This window comes from Limulus polyphemus, unplaced genomic scaffold, assembly GCF_000517525.1.
Source record: "Limulus polyphemus unplaced genomic scaffold, Limulus_polyphemus-2.1.2 Scaffold3397, whole genome shotgun sequence".
NCBI classification, from domain to species: domain Eukaryota; kingdom Metazoa; phylum Arthropoda; class Merostomata; order Xiphosura; family Limulidae; genus Limulus; species Limulus polyphemus.
Window position 1 is genome coordinate 6431 of NW_013669007.1, and position 15333 is coordinate 21763.

Consider the following 15333-nt stretch of genomic DNA (forward strand, 5'->3'; position numbering starts at 1 on the left):
TACCAATAATTAATACTTTACATAAACTAAGATGAGTGATGTTATAACTATAGACACAGACATAAACCAATCATCGATTTCTAGAAGGCCTTTGTTATATCATTAAAAAATCTGTAGTTTTTCACTGAAAGCCTAACAAAGAAGTAAATATTCAGAGGTTTTATAATTTATTTCCAGTTACAAAATATTTTCAGTTGTATTTACTACATACAACGTAATCCAAATGATGGGCTGTGTTAAAGATTTTCTTTTCATAATTGAACAGTTAAGTAACTTGCAAACTACTAAGATATTTGATATTATTCAGTGACCACTTCACTTTTTTTCTGTTATGAATGATTGGTTTATATATGTTGTGTCATAAGTATTTAATTTTATTAAATGAACACTTCAAGAATGTATACATACACTCAGAAATCATTATTTTTGATAGTGCGTAACTCTGAACTCATAGCTACAGGTTAAAGTTTCTGTAGAGAATGCTAATAAGCTCCAGCAGAGTTTTTTAACACCAAAAACTTGTTCACATGATGCACAAGTGCTAGACTAGCAATAAGCAAAGGTAATTAGATAAAAGCTTCAACAGTGTTTTAACTAATTATGTTGTTACTTTACAGCAAGTCCTATCACCACATAAACACTGTAAAAATAGAATTGTAAAATGATACATTAGTATTTGGGCAACTTTTGAGTCCTCCTAGTTTTGTTTTCATATTCTAAGACTACAGATAAATTTAGTTTGACAAAAGAAAAATAATTTAATGATGCTGCTCAAATAATACTTTCTAAATCAGATAGCTGTTCAAAAACTCCAAAACATTTTGTATAAATAAATACATTTGACCATACAGAAAATTACTACTAACAATACTGTACAGTAGTGGTGTCTTTTCTGAACAACTTGGTTCTTTGCAAAACTGTTCTTGTAGTAATTTTTTATTATTAACTAATAATAAACTAGCTTTTTATAGTTACTTCCATTATTTCATAAATTAATTACTGGTATTCTTGTCTGAATCAGAACTTTCAGGCTTCTTCTGGTTCACTCTGTTTAAAGTATTAACCTCTACATCTTCCTCTGCTGTGAACCTGGAACGGTTACCCTCTACATCTTCCTCTGCTGTAAAAATGTGATTGTTATCAGCTGATGGTATTAGTTGTGACTGTGAGGAAATCTGGAGTGGTGGGGAGCAGGAAACAGGTCTGGAAAGATTAGACTGTACTAAACCAGGGATGTTAGCCCCAAGCTTGCGTCCGTATTTCACTTGTTGCGGAGAGTCACTACTTCTTGCTGTTGACATTTGGATTCTATCACTTGAGGAAGGACCTGAAAATGGAATACAAAAAAAATAACCAAAAATTAAAATGATAGAGGTTTAAGAGTTAATTTGATATACTCAATTTGTATAAAGTATATATGTTTATAGTTTTAGTTACATTACACACATATTCTAACTTATCTTTATTTTATCATGCTACTTTTGTACATAAATCAGTTTTAGGTCATAAAGTGTAACAGATACTATAACAAGACTACTCAGTGAGCCAATATGGGTTTAGAATATAATTATCACTTAAAAATATAAACTGCAATCTTGAAAATTTGTTCAGATACCAATCTCAATGTTTAAATCTGGGGATATAATTTTTGTCTTCATTTTATAGCAAAAGATTTTTTCGTCCTAAAAATACTAATAATTAAAAACTCAACATTTTAAACTTTTATCCTTGATATGATAACGTATCAAAACAGAAACATTAAAAAAGCAGAACAAATTTAAGGCCAAACACTTGTTTTGTTAAGCCACACTTTCAGGGTCATAACCTAACTTGGGTTAATTGAGATATGGCCCAGCAATTATTAACAAGTTTCATTAGCATTTACCATTATAACATTGTCTTCCTACATCTAGTTATTGTAAAGCTTACTTTTATATTATTCTGAAATTACAAATACATAAATCTAGTCAAATACCCAACAATGAACATGATAAATTTGAAAGGAAATTTTGACAAACACAGTACATTTTTTGAAGAGATTTCTAGTTCCCAACTCTCGTAACACTTGCACATATCATAATGACTTGGTCATATTACACCAAACAACTATCTACTTCCTGCTCCGTGAATTACAATACCCCCCCCCCCCAACCTTTCTGGACTGGGGAATATCATCCCAATTTTTCCCCATATTAAAATAGAAATACTTAACCACACTGAAATAATCTTTGTAAAAATGTACAAAGTTTTATCTAGTTTGGGGTTAAAACTAGAGCTGTGCAGATGTACAAGTTCCATTTTTTGTTTTTTGCAAGTAACAATAAATAAATGTTACAAATGACAAACAATAAATTCTAAAATATTTTTAATACAAAACTTGAAATATGTAGAATTATTATTTTACTTTAATTTTGAAATTTAATTTGCAGGTTTGCACTAAACACCTGAAAGGTGCTCACCAGTCAAAAGAGGAATTAATAAAATAACTTATAGGATATGAGTCTTATTTTTGGTTTTGAATAATACTGAAGCCTTCTATTGGAATTGTTAGTTTCCTCAAGATGATAACTTGTTAGTTATACTGTAAATCAATGACTAACTTTGTACACTCACTCATTGTAAGGGGTAGGAATGGATGCCATCATATAACAATGAGACTGAAAATACCAAATCTTTAAGAAAATATTAAGTAAAAATGAAGAAAAACAATCAAAAGTTACAGTAATATTTTTCTTTTTTACAGTATTAGTTATTTTATTTTTACTATTTTTTTTAAATCAAACCATTAAGTTTCTTATTTTGTGAAGGTTGAACATAAACTTTTTGGTCAGCCAGTAAATGATGAATGACTGCTAATCACAAGAATAAATATATAACTTAATATTTCTTGAATTATTGTAAACAGCATTGCAACTAAGACTCCAACTGTTACCACCAGGCTTGTCAGATAAACCCTGGTACTGAGCAAAACAAAATCTTCATAAGCATATAACCAACAAAGTTTAGGTGAGATGCAATTAAAATACACTCTTTACAGGAAGCTCATCAAAGATCATTATACGAAGACAGTAACATAATAAATAATAACCCAACTGTGAGATTTCATCATATTTTCTACCCAGATAGGGTTGATTCATGCTTAATATATTGTTCTTATTTAACAAATTAGTGTTTCAATTGAACTTGAATAATAGTTTCAAATGATAGATGGCCTGATAGCCCGTAATATAATGAATAAATGATCTTTTTAACTTATTGTAACTAACTTATTCGGGGCTCCAAAATGATTTATGAAATGGCCACTTATCTTGCAGGGCAAGTGACATATGATTCTTAATTGTCCTGAACAAGTTTTATTTGTGCTGCAAGATGTTTCAAATAATATAATTTTTTTTCAACATCATAGTAAACAATTTAAACACTGATCTTATTCTCAGCAGAGGTTTCTAAACATCTTTGACTTATCTCGACTAAAAATTATTAGTTACAGGATCAATACAACTGCTAAATAAATTAATGTTCTATTTATAATATTGGCCCTTTGAGATATGCCACAAACAATGATCGTCATCACATCCCATGTCATATATATGTACATACAATATGCACCATGTGCAGAAAATCAATAATTATTTTGATCTCTCATTCCAAATAAGGTTAAATAAACAGGTCAGGATAAGCCAGGGAAAAATAATGAGAGAGTATCATGTTCAAAGATTTATGGAGCTGTTAGGAAATAGGTACACATGCCCATAGCTGTCAAGTAAAGCTGAAATGTGATGTTATGGAAAATACTTTTGTACAGATACTTTGTAATTATGGATAAATTAAGAATTAGTTTCACAAAATTTCAGTTGTTTTGTAAACAAAATATTGCAATTTTTCAGCATCATAGCCATAATTACTGCACCATCCAGTATGCATGATAAGAGAATTAGGGGCTGTGATGTTGAAATAAACATACTGACATAAAAAGAATAGTGACAATTTAATGAGAAATAGAAAGAAAAGAAGGTATTTACTAAAGCCTGTCAATTTATTTTTAGCATTGCCATTACTCTACAAATGAATTAACTTTAACCAGCTGAAATATACACTTGTCTTGTTAGACGAATGCATGGAAAAAGTCAGCTTGCCCTTATTCATACACTACCTATATATAAAAGCAGAATGTTTAAGGCCTGTAATTATACTTAAAATTACAATTCCTTTTTTCTTTGTTTTTAATAGAAACATGTTGGGTAAGGTGAAAATGAAGTGTTAAAAATATGGTTAGTCTTCCTAAAGAAGTCTCATCAAAGTAGTCTAAAAGATTTATTATTTGCTAAGTTTATAAGTAGTATAAAATATTGTTTATAATATATTTTTTTCATGTGTTAATTTTCAGAACTTCAATTGCTTTCAAACTCTAGCAATTAAGTAAAGAATCTGTAATGTTTATTAGATAACTGTAATGTGTAAATTTTTCAGGGTAGTTAAGCTTGAACTTGATAAATACTAAATTGTCAAAAATGGTTTTTGTTAGTAAAGGAAAAATTTACATAAAATTACATAATGACTCCCAATGTGAGAATAATTTCTTAATCCTTTATGTCAAAAATATAAGACTCAATAGAGCCTTCTGAGTTATTCAAGTCTTTTCATTATTGCTAGAAATCTTAAAAATAATTACCTCCTTCAGTTTGTGAATAGCCTTGAACAGTGCATTCCTATTAAAGAAGAAAATAATAACAATGTTATAAAAATTATAGAAAACAAGTTGTTCACATATAGGAATGTGAGGAAACGTGTAACACAAAAAACTTAAAATCCTACAAAATTCAATTAAAAAAGAAGGAGAATTAACTATGCTCTCTAAAACAAACTTACTTTTCAAATTGATGTTCTCAACTGCTTATGCACTTTAAAGTGCATCTTTTCTTTCTTTTAGATGCAGTTTTTTGAAACTTTTAAAAAATTTATTTTAACCCTAAGGTAGCAAGTCAATTACACAGAAATTGCCATGTTTGGGTGGCAACTTCGAACAAGAGGAAACCTGTTAGACCAATTTCTCATATATAAAGCTTTGCATAAGTTAGAATTCAATCATATGTTTCAAGAAGTACAATGAAACTCCCAAAATCTTGTTTTGGCTTTGATGAAAAGTCACTCCAAATTTAACATTTTCTTAAATCAAAATTGTATTTCAAATAATACTTACCTCCTCTCATACTACAGATATTACTCGACTGCCAGGGTTTCTTCCTTTGCCCATTTAAGCACTTACTTGAATTTTTCTTGCTTACTTCAGTCTTTTATATCCCACTTAATTGCCCTTGGTGATATTTGTTACATGATACTCTCCACCTTCGTCAATGTGCCCTCTATTCTGGTACTATATATAAGCACCTCATTCAGATAATGTTATCACATTTTGAGACTGACTCAATCTGCAGTATTTAACATCAGCTCTTAGTGGAGAGGAAGGGCAGGGGAGTGTGAGATGAGGTAAGTATGACTGGAAATACATTTTCAGTTATAAAAAAATGTTAACTTCCAAAACACACTTACCTCCTCTCACACTACAGTTAGAATCCCACAGTGATTAAGTGGAGGGGCCAGTGAGAGCATTATCCATATGGAAAGCATCTGTATAGATCATGGGTGTGTCAATAGAAGATTGGCACCCTAATGGGGGAACCGCACTACATCCAGAACAGGTATGCTCTTCACCCAGAACTTAGTTAATGTACTGTGGAATTTTACTTGATTTATCATTACTGTTGGACAGGACCCAACCAGATAGCCAAGGCTCCACTGCTCAGGTAGTAATTCTAGGGTCATGGTCCATATATCTCACGTTGGTGGCTAGGGCAATTGGACCTCAATATGTATGTATGTATATATATATATATATATATATATATAGTGTGTGTGTGTGTGTGTGTGTATATACATATACACTTATGAGTGGATCCCAACCTGTAGCCATACAGTGATGTGTTCTGAGCTACCAGAACCACAATGAGAAGGTAAGCAATAACAAAGTGGATAAACCTTCTCCTCATTTTGAAGAAGTCCAAAAGGTAACACCCCAGGCTTGGAATGAGGGGATCCTGTATGCCATACTCACACTGACGAAACAGAACTCATCCAGTCTGGAATTATGAACACCATTCTTCACTCCCCAACTAAGTGGGCAAGGTAAATTCTTATTCTTTCCAGAATTATAGGGAGGATGCGGAACAAATTGTGCTTAACCAAGGACTCGGAATGGGACTGCTCTGTATTCAGAATTACAAGGAGATAATGACTCTCTTCCATAAACAATGTACTGAACCAACATTGATCATAAAGAAGGACCATGCTCAACCCAAACAGAGAGCCGAGCGTCAAGTCTGAACCGGTACTAGAAATGCAAGATACCATCATGGACTTTCGGAGAGAAGCCTGACAATTTTTCCCTTAACTCTCTCAGCACAGGCTCGGTCCTAGGGACCAACCTCATAAACATTTTGTGCTTGTTATAGTTTTCATGCTATAACTTTTAAATTAGTAAGCATATCTTTATAAAATTGTGCATATTATCAGTAAACAATACAAGGATTTCTTATGTATAATATCAGATTTTTTAAGTAATGTTTTTCACATGCTTTTTTTCTTTTCGAATGTTGACTATCCAGCATGCAAAGTAATTTTGGTTTGAAGATTAAAAATACTTTTATGCAACAGAAAATTTTCAATTTGCTAGGCTTTATCAAATTTCGCACATGGAGGATGTGAAACGAAATTATTTTCTTTAGGTTTTTTTATATAGACATTTTGAAATAACAAAAAAAATCATAAATTACTATATCAATACCAGAGAATTCCACTATAATTTATCAACCTTTGTAAATAAGCTGTATTTGGGTCTAAAAAATATTTTGCAGAGGCTGAGAAAGCCACTAGGGGAACATTCTGAGCTTTTTACTGGTTATACACATTTCATTGGCAATGTTCCATCTAATTTTTTCAATCCATGTACAAAATGAATTTTTTCACGTGCACCAATATCAAGGCAATCTGTGGATGTGCGTTACCAGCTTTTTTTTGGGGGGGGGGGTATTTTTAGACCAATGACCTTATTGGATCATTAGAGCACTTTGCAATGCTACCAATTGGTTATTTGCTATCAACTGCCAGAGTCATTAAGGCTGTGAACATGTTGAGACTCCTCACTATTATTGAGGATGTGCGTGGCTGGAATAATGAAGTGTGTGGCACTTGATTGGTTGTTGTACGGCCATGCAGCCACACAGCTTAGAGGGGACACTGGTTATTGGGCAAAGTATATGTATGTGAGAAAGTATTTTCAAAAATTGAAGAGGTGTGTGGGGCCACCTCGGTTAATTCAATAAATATATTAATATCTCAGAAAATATAAAAGATAGGAGGTTTTTATTTTATATTCTAGCTTGTTAATAGCAGTAATTTGAGTGTCTAATTCATAAGAAACTATAGACTGTATTTGGACATCACAAACATCTAATTTGAAGCAATGCAGCATTCAACATACCATGTGACACACAAAAATCAATATTTAGGAATTTTTTATTATTTACTTTAAATGAAGAAATTAACTAATGTATAATACTAAAATTTGTATTATAATCTGCAATTTTATACCAAAACTTGTTGACATACATTCATAAAATAGTTCAATAAAACTTTAAATGTAAGTTTACAAATGCAATGACATGCCCTTTGACCCTTGACTATAGCAACAGGGTTAATAAGCCCAGACCATGAGACATTGCTTTTGAAGAGCAAGGTCTAAACATTGTGTAGGGAATCCTTATCTTCTGTGCATAGACCCTGGAATTCCTGAACATTGAGATATGCACCCCATCCCTGAAGTGAGACATTCGTGAAGAGATGGATCTCTGGATGAGGTGGCAGCAGAGGAACTCATATCTTAGTATTGTTCCAATCTAACCACCCCTCCAGATCGAAGAGAATGATCCTGAATAAGGAAACTGGGAAATCCAATCCAGTGGTTCACTGTTCATGATCCAGTGGTCACATAAAGACCACTGAAGGGATCTCTTGTGTGCTGGTCCAAAAGGCATTAGGGATTCAAGTGATGGCTACATTCCCAAAAGAGAAAGAACCATCCATGCAGTGGTAAAAGGAAAGGTGAGTAAGAGTCGGACTTTCTGTTCCATAGTGTGTAGCCAGATAGGAGTTGGATAAGCCCGATTGAGATTTGTGATGAATAAATACTCAGACTGACAACATATTGTGTTGGAGTGAGAACAGATATCTCAGCTCTGATAATGAAGCCTGCCTTGGTTATTTCTGAAAGTAGAAATCGGGTGTGACGTTCTGAGAATTGACGAGATGGTGCCAGCAGTAACCAGACATCCATGGAATGGTGTGTGCACAGGGATATGGAATGGAGGTGATGACAAAAAGGTCATACATATTGGCAGAACCCATATGGTGCTGATGCTAGTCCAAATGTAAGAACCCTGAACTGCAGTACCTGACCTTTGTGCACAAAAATGCCAATAGTGGTGGGACGCCACCACTATGGCAGCATGCAGATAGGAGCCGATGACATCAAAGTTATGCCAACTCAAAGTGAAGAATGAGTCACTTGTGAACCTTGGAGAATAGATGAGAAAGATCAATGACTGGATGTCAGTCTCCTGTCTTCTTGGGCCCAACAAACTGACGGGTATAAAACCCTGGAAGAACTGGCCTGACTCTCTCTCTATCCACAGATCAACCAGAGTCTGATAGCCCTAGAACTAAGTTCCAAAATCTGAGGATCTACGGGAGACAGAAACACTACAGGTTGGGTGAATAATGGTGGTGAAGATATGAACTGAATGACTAATCCTGACTCAAAGATCTGTAGTGCCCATGAATCCACGGTTAAGGTTTACCACACATCCAGAAATTCTCAGAGCAGAGCCCCACAGGCCCCAAAGTTGTACAGTAGTCACTGATGCTGCTGGCAGTGTTCTGACTGAGCAGCAGAACCTTTGGATATGGACAGAATCTATTCTGGGTACCAATGGAACAAGGGGTTGATGATGGGGATAGGAACCCTCAATTAGGGGCAGAACTATGATCCCCAGTAGGAGCCGAGGAAAGTCAAGATGCCAAGGGCAACAGGGTTGAATGTAAAAGCTGATAATCGAACTAATGTGCATGCTAACAATGGTTCCAGCTTGTCAGCAATGGACTTGGTGATCCTGAGAATCTGCCAACAAAGTTTAGAGGATAATAAGTAACTCGGCACAGTATATATGGTGAGACAAATTTTAGAAAATTGCAAGCTATTCAGGTTAACTACAGACTCCGCTCTAGAATCCTAAATTTCCAGGAGCCGATGTATTCTTTGATAGTCGAAATATGCTTCCACTTGGTGGTGGTAAGCTAAATCATGTAGTTCTGACAATCGTGATGAATTGTCCCTTCACATAACTGAGCAGTAAACCTCCCTGCATGAACCACAATGTCAGTGGATGGTGGGAAAACCAAGTATTCACTCCCAGACCTTTCAGTTTTCAAGTAAGGTGCAGGCTAAAAAGCAACTGATGAAAGACCCAAAACATCACACACTTGATGGACCAACTGAAGAAAAGGAGCCTCAGGCAGCTTATTCCAAAGTGGACTCATGAGAAACCAACAGAATAAAGGAAGGTGCAGAAAAAAAGCAAATCTAAATTCTCTTCAGAATGTCAAGATTGCCCTCAATTGCAGCCTCAGAGCCCCCAGGAGGAATATCACTGAACCAAATAGATGTCTCCATCTCACTAGAAATAAGATCCTTGACAGTCTCAACTGAAATTGGACCCATTTGCCTCCATGCTGGAAATAATGATCTGGAAATTCATGCCATATATCAGCTTGCCAAACAAACAATATATGTACATATATATATATATATTTATGAAAATCAACTAGGTAACATGAAGAAGGATCAACGTATCACCAAAAATCATAGTACAGTGTAACCCATTAGTGAATGCTTTTCAAGAAAAAGTGATAACATTATCTGACTGAGGTGTTTACATACAGTACCAGGATAAAGGGTGCATTGACATAGTGGAGAGTGTCAAGTAATAAATATTGCCAAGGACAATTAAGTATGGTACAAAAGACTGGAGCAAACAAGAAAAAACAGACTAATGCTTAGATGGGCAAAGGAAGAAACCCTGGCAGTCGAGTTATAGCTGTAGTGTGAGAGGAGGTAAGTATGTTTTGGAAGCAAGGCTACTTTTGCTCAGGGCCATTCCATTTTGATCAAGATTTGCGCAAGAGTTCTTTGCAACTGAGACAAGGTTAAGCATGATTTTCTGTCAATCTTCAAGTGTATATTGACTAGTTTAGCACCAAAAATAGGTCTTCAACAGGAAAATTATTTTGCAAAAGGCAATGGAGTTTTACCAACATCTTGATACAAATGAGGGAAGAACTAATTTTTTCTATAAGAGGTGAGCTGATGAGTTGTATTGTAAGAAAGCTCTAATATTAAATTGTTGAAAGGCAATTTCAGCATTTTTTTAATGTTTGCCTAACATTGTAATTTCCAAAACACCCACTACTTTCGATATGACCGACTCCCAATTTCAGAGTTAAATATTGGTAATTTTGTTTTTCATTGAGTACAAGATGACTCTTCTTAAAGAATTTTAAAGTTCATTCAGCTCTAAACTGTAGAATCTGAAGACATATGGTATGATAAAAACTTGGGTAACTGTTATATTTCTTAGATTTTTCTGTTAATGTGTCACATTCTGTATCTCTTCCTCATTTGTATTTGACTATTTATTAAATATAAGTACAATGATACCTGAAGTAAAAACAAATTTTAATCAAAATGTTTCTTTGTATTAATAAAAACTTGGATATAAACAGTAACTCTAACTAAAGGCTAAAACTTTACAGTGACATTTTGCTATTACAAAACAAAAACAAATGTACAATCAACATAATAAATGAAAACAATGTGAACTTTACTATAAATGCAAATAATTTACAAAATAAAAAATATGACATATTACCAACAACTTCAACTTCATAATGACTCATTTTGTTTGAAAAATTTATTTTAGTATAACTCACATATAAATCTCTTTTACTTCGTAACTAACGTATTTACTCTAATATTTAAGAAAATAGTTTTAATTTTTTGTACTTATTGCTAGAATTGTTAGTTTTCATTTTTATGATATAAGGTACCATAAAGTCTTCAGAACAGTCTTGACTAGAAAGTTCTAGTGAAATGTTCTCTAGGATTTATTGTATTATAGTTTCAATCAAACATCTCCACATACCTGGTTTACAACATGAGAAGTTGCACTGCTGTCTTTAGAAACTGTAAAATCACAGTGTATAACATTGGCACTAGGTAAAACACTTTCTCCAACCTCATTCTCATGGGAATTCTTCAGCCTATACACAAAGTCAGTGGTTATTCCTGATGCTTCATAAACATTTTGTATGGAAATGGGTGGAGATACTACAGTTCCCATACTAAAAGTGTCTTCATTCTCACTTTCCTCACCACTTAAATCACTCATTGCAGTTTGTAGAGATGTGACACTTGACACTGTTAACGTGCTTTCAGAAGCATTTCCTGAAATGGTCAATGGAATAAAATCTGTATTCAACTCTTCATGATGTACTGTTGTACTACGTTGATCTGCAAGTGTGTGGTTAGATGATGCGCTCTCTGTATCTACAGTTTCTTGATCACTAAAAGTAGACTGGGCCGAAAAAGCTTCTGCTAAACTATCATCATCACTCATGTTGTCCTGCAAGGTACCAATGCTTTCAACTGTATATAGAGTTGTTGATGAAGTATCATCTGATCTAAACTGATTATCTTCTTGATTATCAAGTCTTATCTGAAGTTGTTCTGAAATAGTTTTGCTGTCATCAGTTACAGAAGATGTGGCCACTGGAAGAGTTTGTCCATGCTGAAAGTCTACATCTTCTCCAATCATTATTTTCATGTCATCAGTATAAAAAGGTAGTCTACTTCGAAGCTTTGCTGATTCTGTCAAGTTGTTTCCAATGTCTGTTCTTTCAGGTGTTTGAAACACAGTTCCAGTATTTGACAAGTGATGGTCTGGTCTTGTTAGCAATTTAGGTAAGTTCTGGCCTGCTGGTCTTGTTGGTGATTCTGGCAAGTTTTGGGCTGCTGCTTGATCATCGTCACTCTGATTAATTGGTACCTCATAGGGAATATGATCATGAATAATAGGACCTTGTCTCTGGAAAAGTTCATCACTGTGAGATGTAGTATCTGTCATAATTGTACCAGAGCTATTTGAAGTTAAAGATGATGTTGTCAAGGAGCTTAGAACTCTGGTGCAGGAAGTAGTAGTTATAATAGTACTTTCAAAATTGTTGAGATTAGTAACTATAGAAACAGGTAGTTCATTGGCAGAAGCAACACCACTGTCTCTAGAAGATGACACATTTGAATTTCCAAGACCAGAATCTTGGAGAAGGATTGCAGAGAGTCCACTTGTTGGTAACTCTTCCTGGTTCTCAAAACCATATGTTTGGTTACTATGGCCATTTGAAGAGGACAAAAAACTAGAGGTTTTCACACTATGGACTCCTGAGTCAGTCTGAGGAGAAGAATTATGCGAAACAGATGAAGGTGGGGCACTACCAACAGCTGGCATTAAGGAAGAGCTCTCTGTTGAAGAAGATGGAACTGCTATTTGTGGTAATTCTAGAGCAGTTTCTTCACTTGACATAATTTGATCTTCCTCAGAAGTTGCACCCTGCTCCTGATTTCTAGAAACATGTATGCTACCATCATCTGAAGAGGTTCTAACAAGGTTTTCTTTAACTGTTCTTTCTTTTTGCTGCTGTTGGCCACTCATTAATTGCTGAGGAGCTTGTGATGGATCAGAAGAGATGACAGGAAATGGAAAACGGTGGTGTGGGCTGGTCTGTACTGCACTGTCAACTTTTTCAACCTTTGTTGTATCTGGCAAAACTGGTTGAAACTGAAATGCAAGTGTTTATAATATTTAGATTTACACTGACATGTACTCTTTGTAATTACTTCCATCAATACAATGGAAAACAATGGTCTAAAGTTTAAAACAAAAAGTTTTAGAGTAGATTTTTACTACTTAAAAATAACAACTCATAAGAAGCTAAGTTAAACTTATAACTGAAAAAGGTCCAACAATAATTTTATATTACACTTTATATACATGTTTTTTGTTTTGTGTAATCTTTTCATTTAGAAAATTGGCTAAGTTATAAAATTAAGGCAAAGTAGAAACCTTTCTACAATAAAATACTATATGAGTGGACTTTATTAATACACTTTCATGTTTCTATTGAAACATATATCACTTGTAAATATTCTCTATAATGTTGTAAAAAAAGTATAAAAAAAATTAACTATATGATCCAGAGATCTTGCAATAACTTTCTTTGGGAACTTAATGAAACTATGAAATAAAATGTAATTAATATTTTCCTTGGAAAATGGAGTATAAATAGAATATACAGAAGTATCTAAATTGTTTTGAGGACTAAAACGAAATATGAAGTGTACAAGTTATATATTTTATGTAATCTCTCACATTTAAAATGGATTGTTTTATAATTTCCTTAACTTCATTTGTATAATGCAATGCACATAATATAGATTAGTATGCATTCTGTTTCATAAAAATAAAAAACTTCAGGTATACAAAACATCATATTTAAATACAATAAAAAATATCTAAAACAAACAACAAAAATAATTCCTTAAAAAAAGCTCCTGCACTGGGTCAAATCATGAACACACCTAATTTGTTTGTGCAACAAGACATCTGTCATTAAATTTTTATTACAAGCACTAGTATTAACCCCCTACCAATAATGTGACATTTTGATGAAATACAAATAATGCAAACAATTTTTCAATGAACTTGTTTTTATTCAAAACTCTAATGATCAAACTTAACACTGTTATATGTGAAGAAGGTTGAATGTCAGCAAAACCTGCAAAGAAAATAAAGAAATTGAAATTTGCTGATTGCATAAGTATTTAGCCCCCTAAATCAGTACTTGTTGGAAGCACCTTTGGCAGCAATTATTGCTGTGAGTCTTTTTCGATAGGTCTCTACCAGCTTTGCAAAATGGGATGGTGTAATTTTTGCCCATTCTTCTTGACAAAATTGCTCCAATTCTGACCAGTTCATTTGGGATCACTGATGGACTACAATCTTCAAGTCTCATCATAAATTTTCTACTGGATTTAAGTCAGGATTTTGACTGGGCCACTCCAGGACATTCACTTTCTTCTTTTGAAACCACTCCAGTGTGGTTTGGCTTTGTGCTTCGGGTCATTGTCCTACTAAAATGTGAATTTTCAACCCAGTTTTAGATTCTTGGCTGACTCAAGCAGGTTTTCCTCTAGGATTCACCTGTACTTTGCACCACCCATCTTCCTCTCAATCATGACAAGCTTCCCAGTCCCTGCTGATGAAAAGTATCCCCATAACATGATGCTGCCACCACCATGTTTGAGAGTTGGGATTGTGTTGATTGGGTGATGTGTTGGGCTTGCACCAGACTTTGAATTTAGACCAAAAGACTCAATTTTTGTCTTCTCTGACCACAAAATGTCTGCAGTATCATTTACATGCTTTGTCACAAATGACATACAAGATTTAAGATGATTATTTTTTTTCAGTAATGTCTTCTTTCTTGCCACTCACCCATACAGGCCAGCTTTATGGAGGGACCAGGATATTGTTGATGTATTAACACTGACTCCTTTATCAGACATGGATCTTTGAAAATCCTTCAAAATCACTGTTGGCTTCACAGTGACATCCATAAGCAGTTTCCTGTTTGCCCAGCTGCTTAGTTTGAAAGGGTTGCCTGATCTGGGTATTGACTGGGTGGTATGAAGCACATTCCACTTCTTAATGATGGACTTCACCATACTCAAAGAGATAACCAGTGACTTTAAAATTTTCTTGTAACCTTCTCTTGATCTGTGTTTCTCTACCACTTTATCCCTGACTTGTTTGGAAAGCTCCTTGGTCTTTATGGTTGGTTTGTCATGTTAAAGCACTTTAATTACACACAGTCAGAGACCATTACACTAATCTTGTGACCTTTCAAACTAATCTTTTGCACCTGCACTGATTTAGCAAAGAAGTTGAATACTTATGCAATTGAGAATATTCTAATTTTCTTTGAAAATCTAAATATAAAGTCCCATTTGAAAATTTCATGATCGCAAGCTCAGATGGCAATAAAATGTGGAAACTTTGCAGGGGGTGAATACTTATGCAAGGCACTGTATATATATATATATATATA

At 34.1% G+C, this 15333-nt stretch overlaps 1 protein-coding gene across 1 annotated transcript in view; it reads right to left on the bottom strand.

The window, feature by feature from the left end:
* Positions 1–416: 416 nt before the first annotated feature.
* The window catches only part of LOC106469285 (centrosomal protein of 97 kDa-like), a 64960-nt gene continuing 50043 nt past the window's right edge, over positions 417–15333 (bottom strand). Inside the window, exons 13-15 of the mRNA XM_022397763.1 lie at positions 11313–13004; positions 4673–4709; positions 417–1327 (exon numbers count right to left, since the gene is read on the bottom strand). Coding sequence (XP_022253471.1) covers positions 993–1327; positions 4673–4709; positions 11313–13004 — 2064 coding nt within the window. The 3' untranslated portion in view covers positions 417–992. The remainder of the gene's footprint in view (positions 1328–4672; positions 4710–11312; positions 13005–15333) is intronic.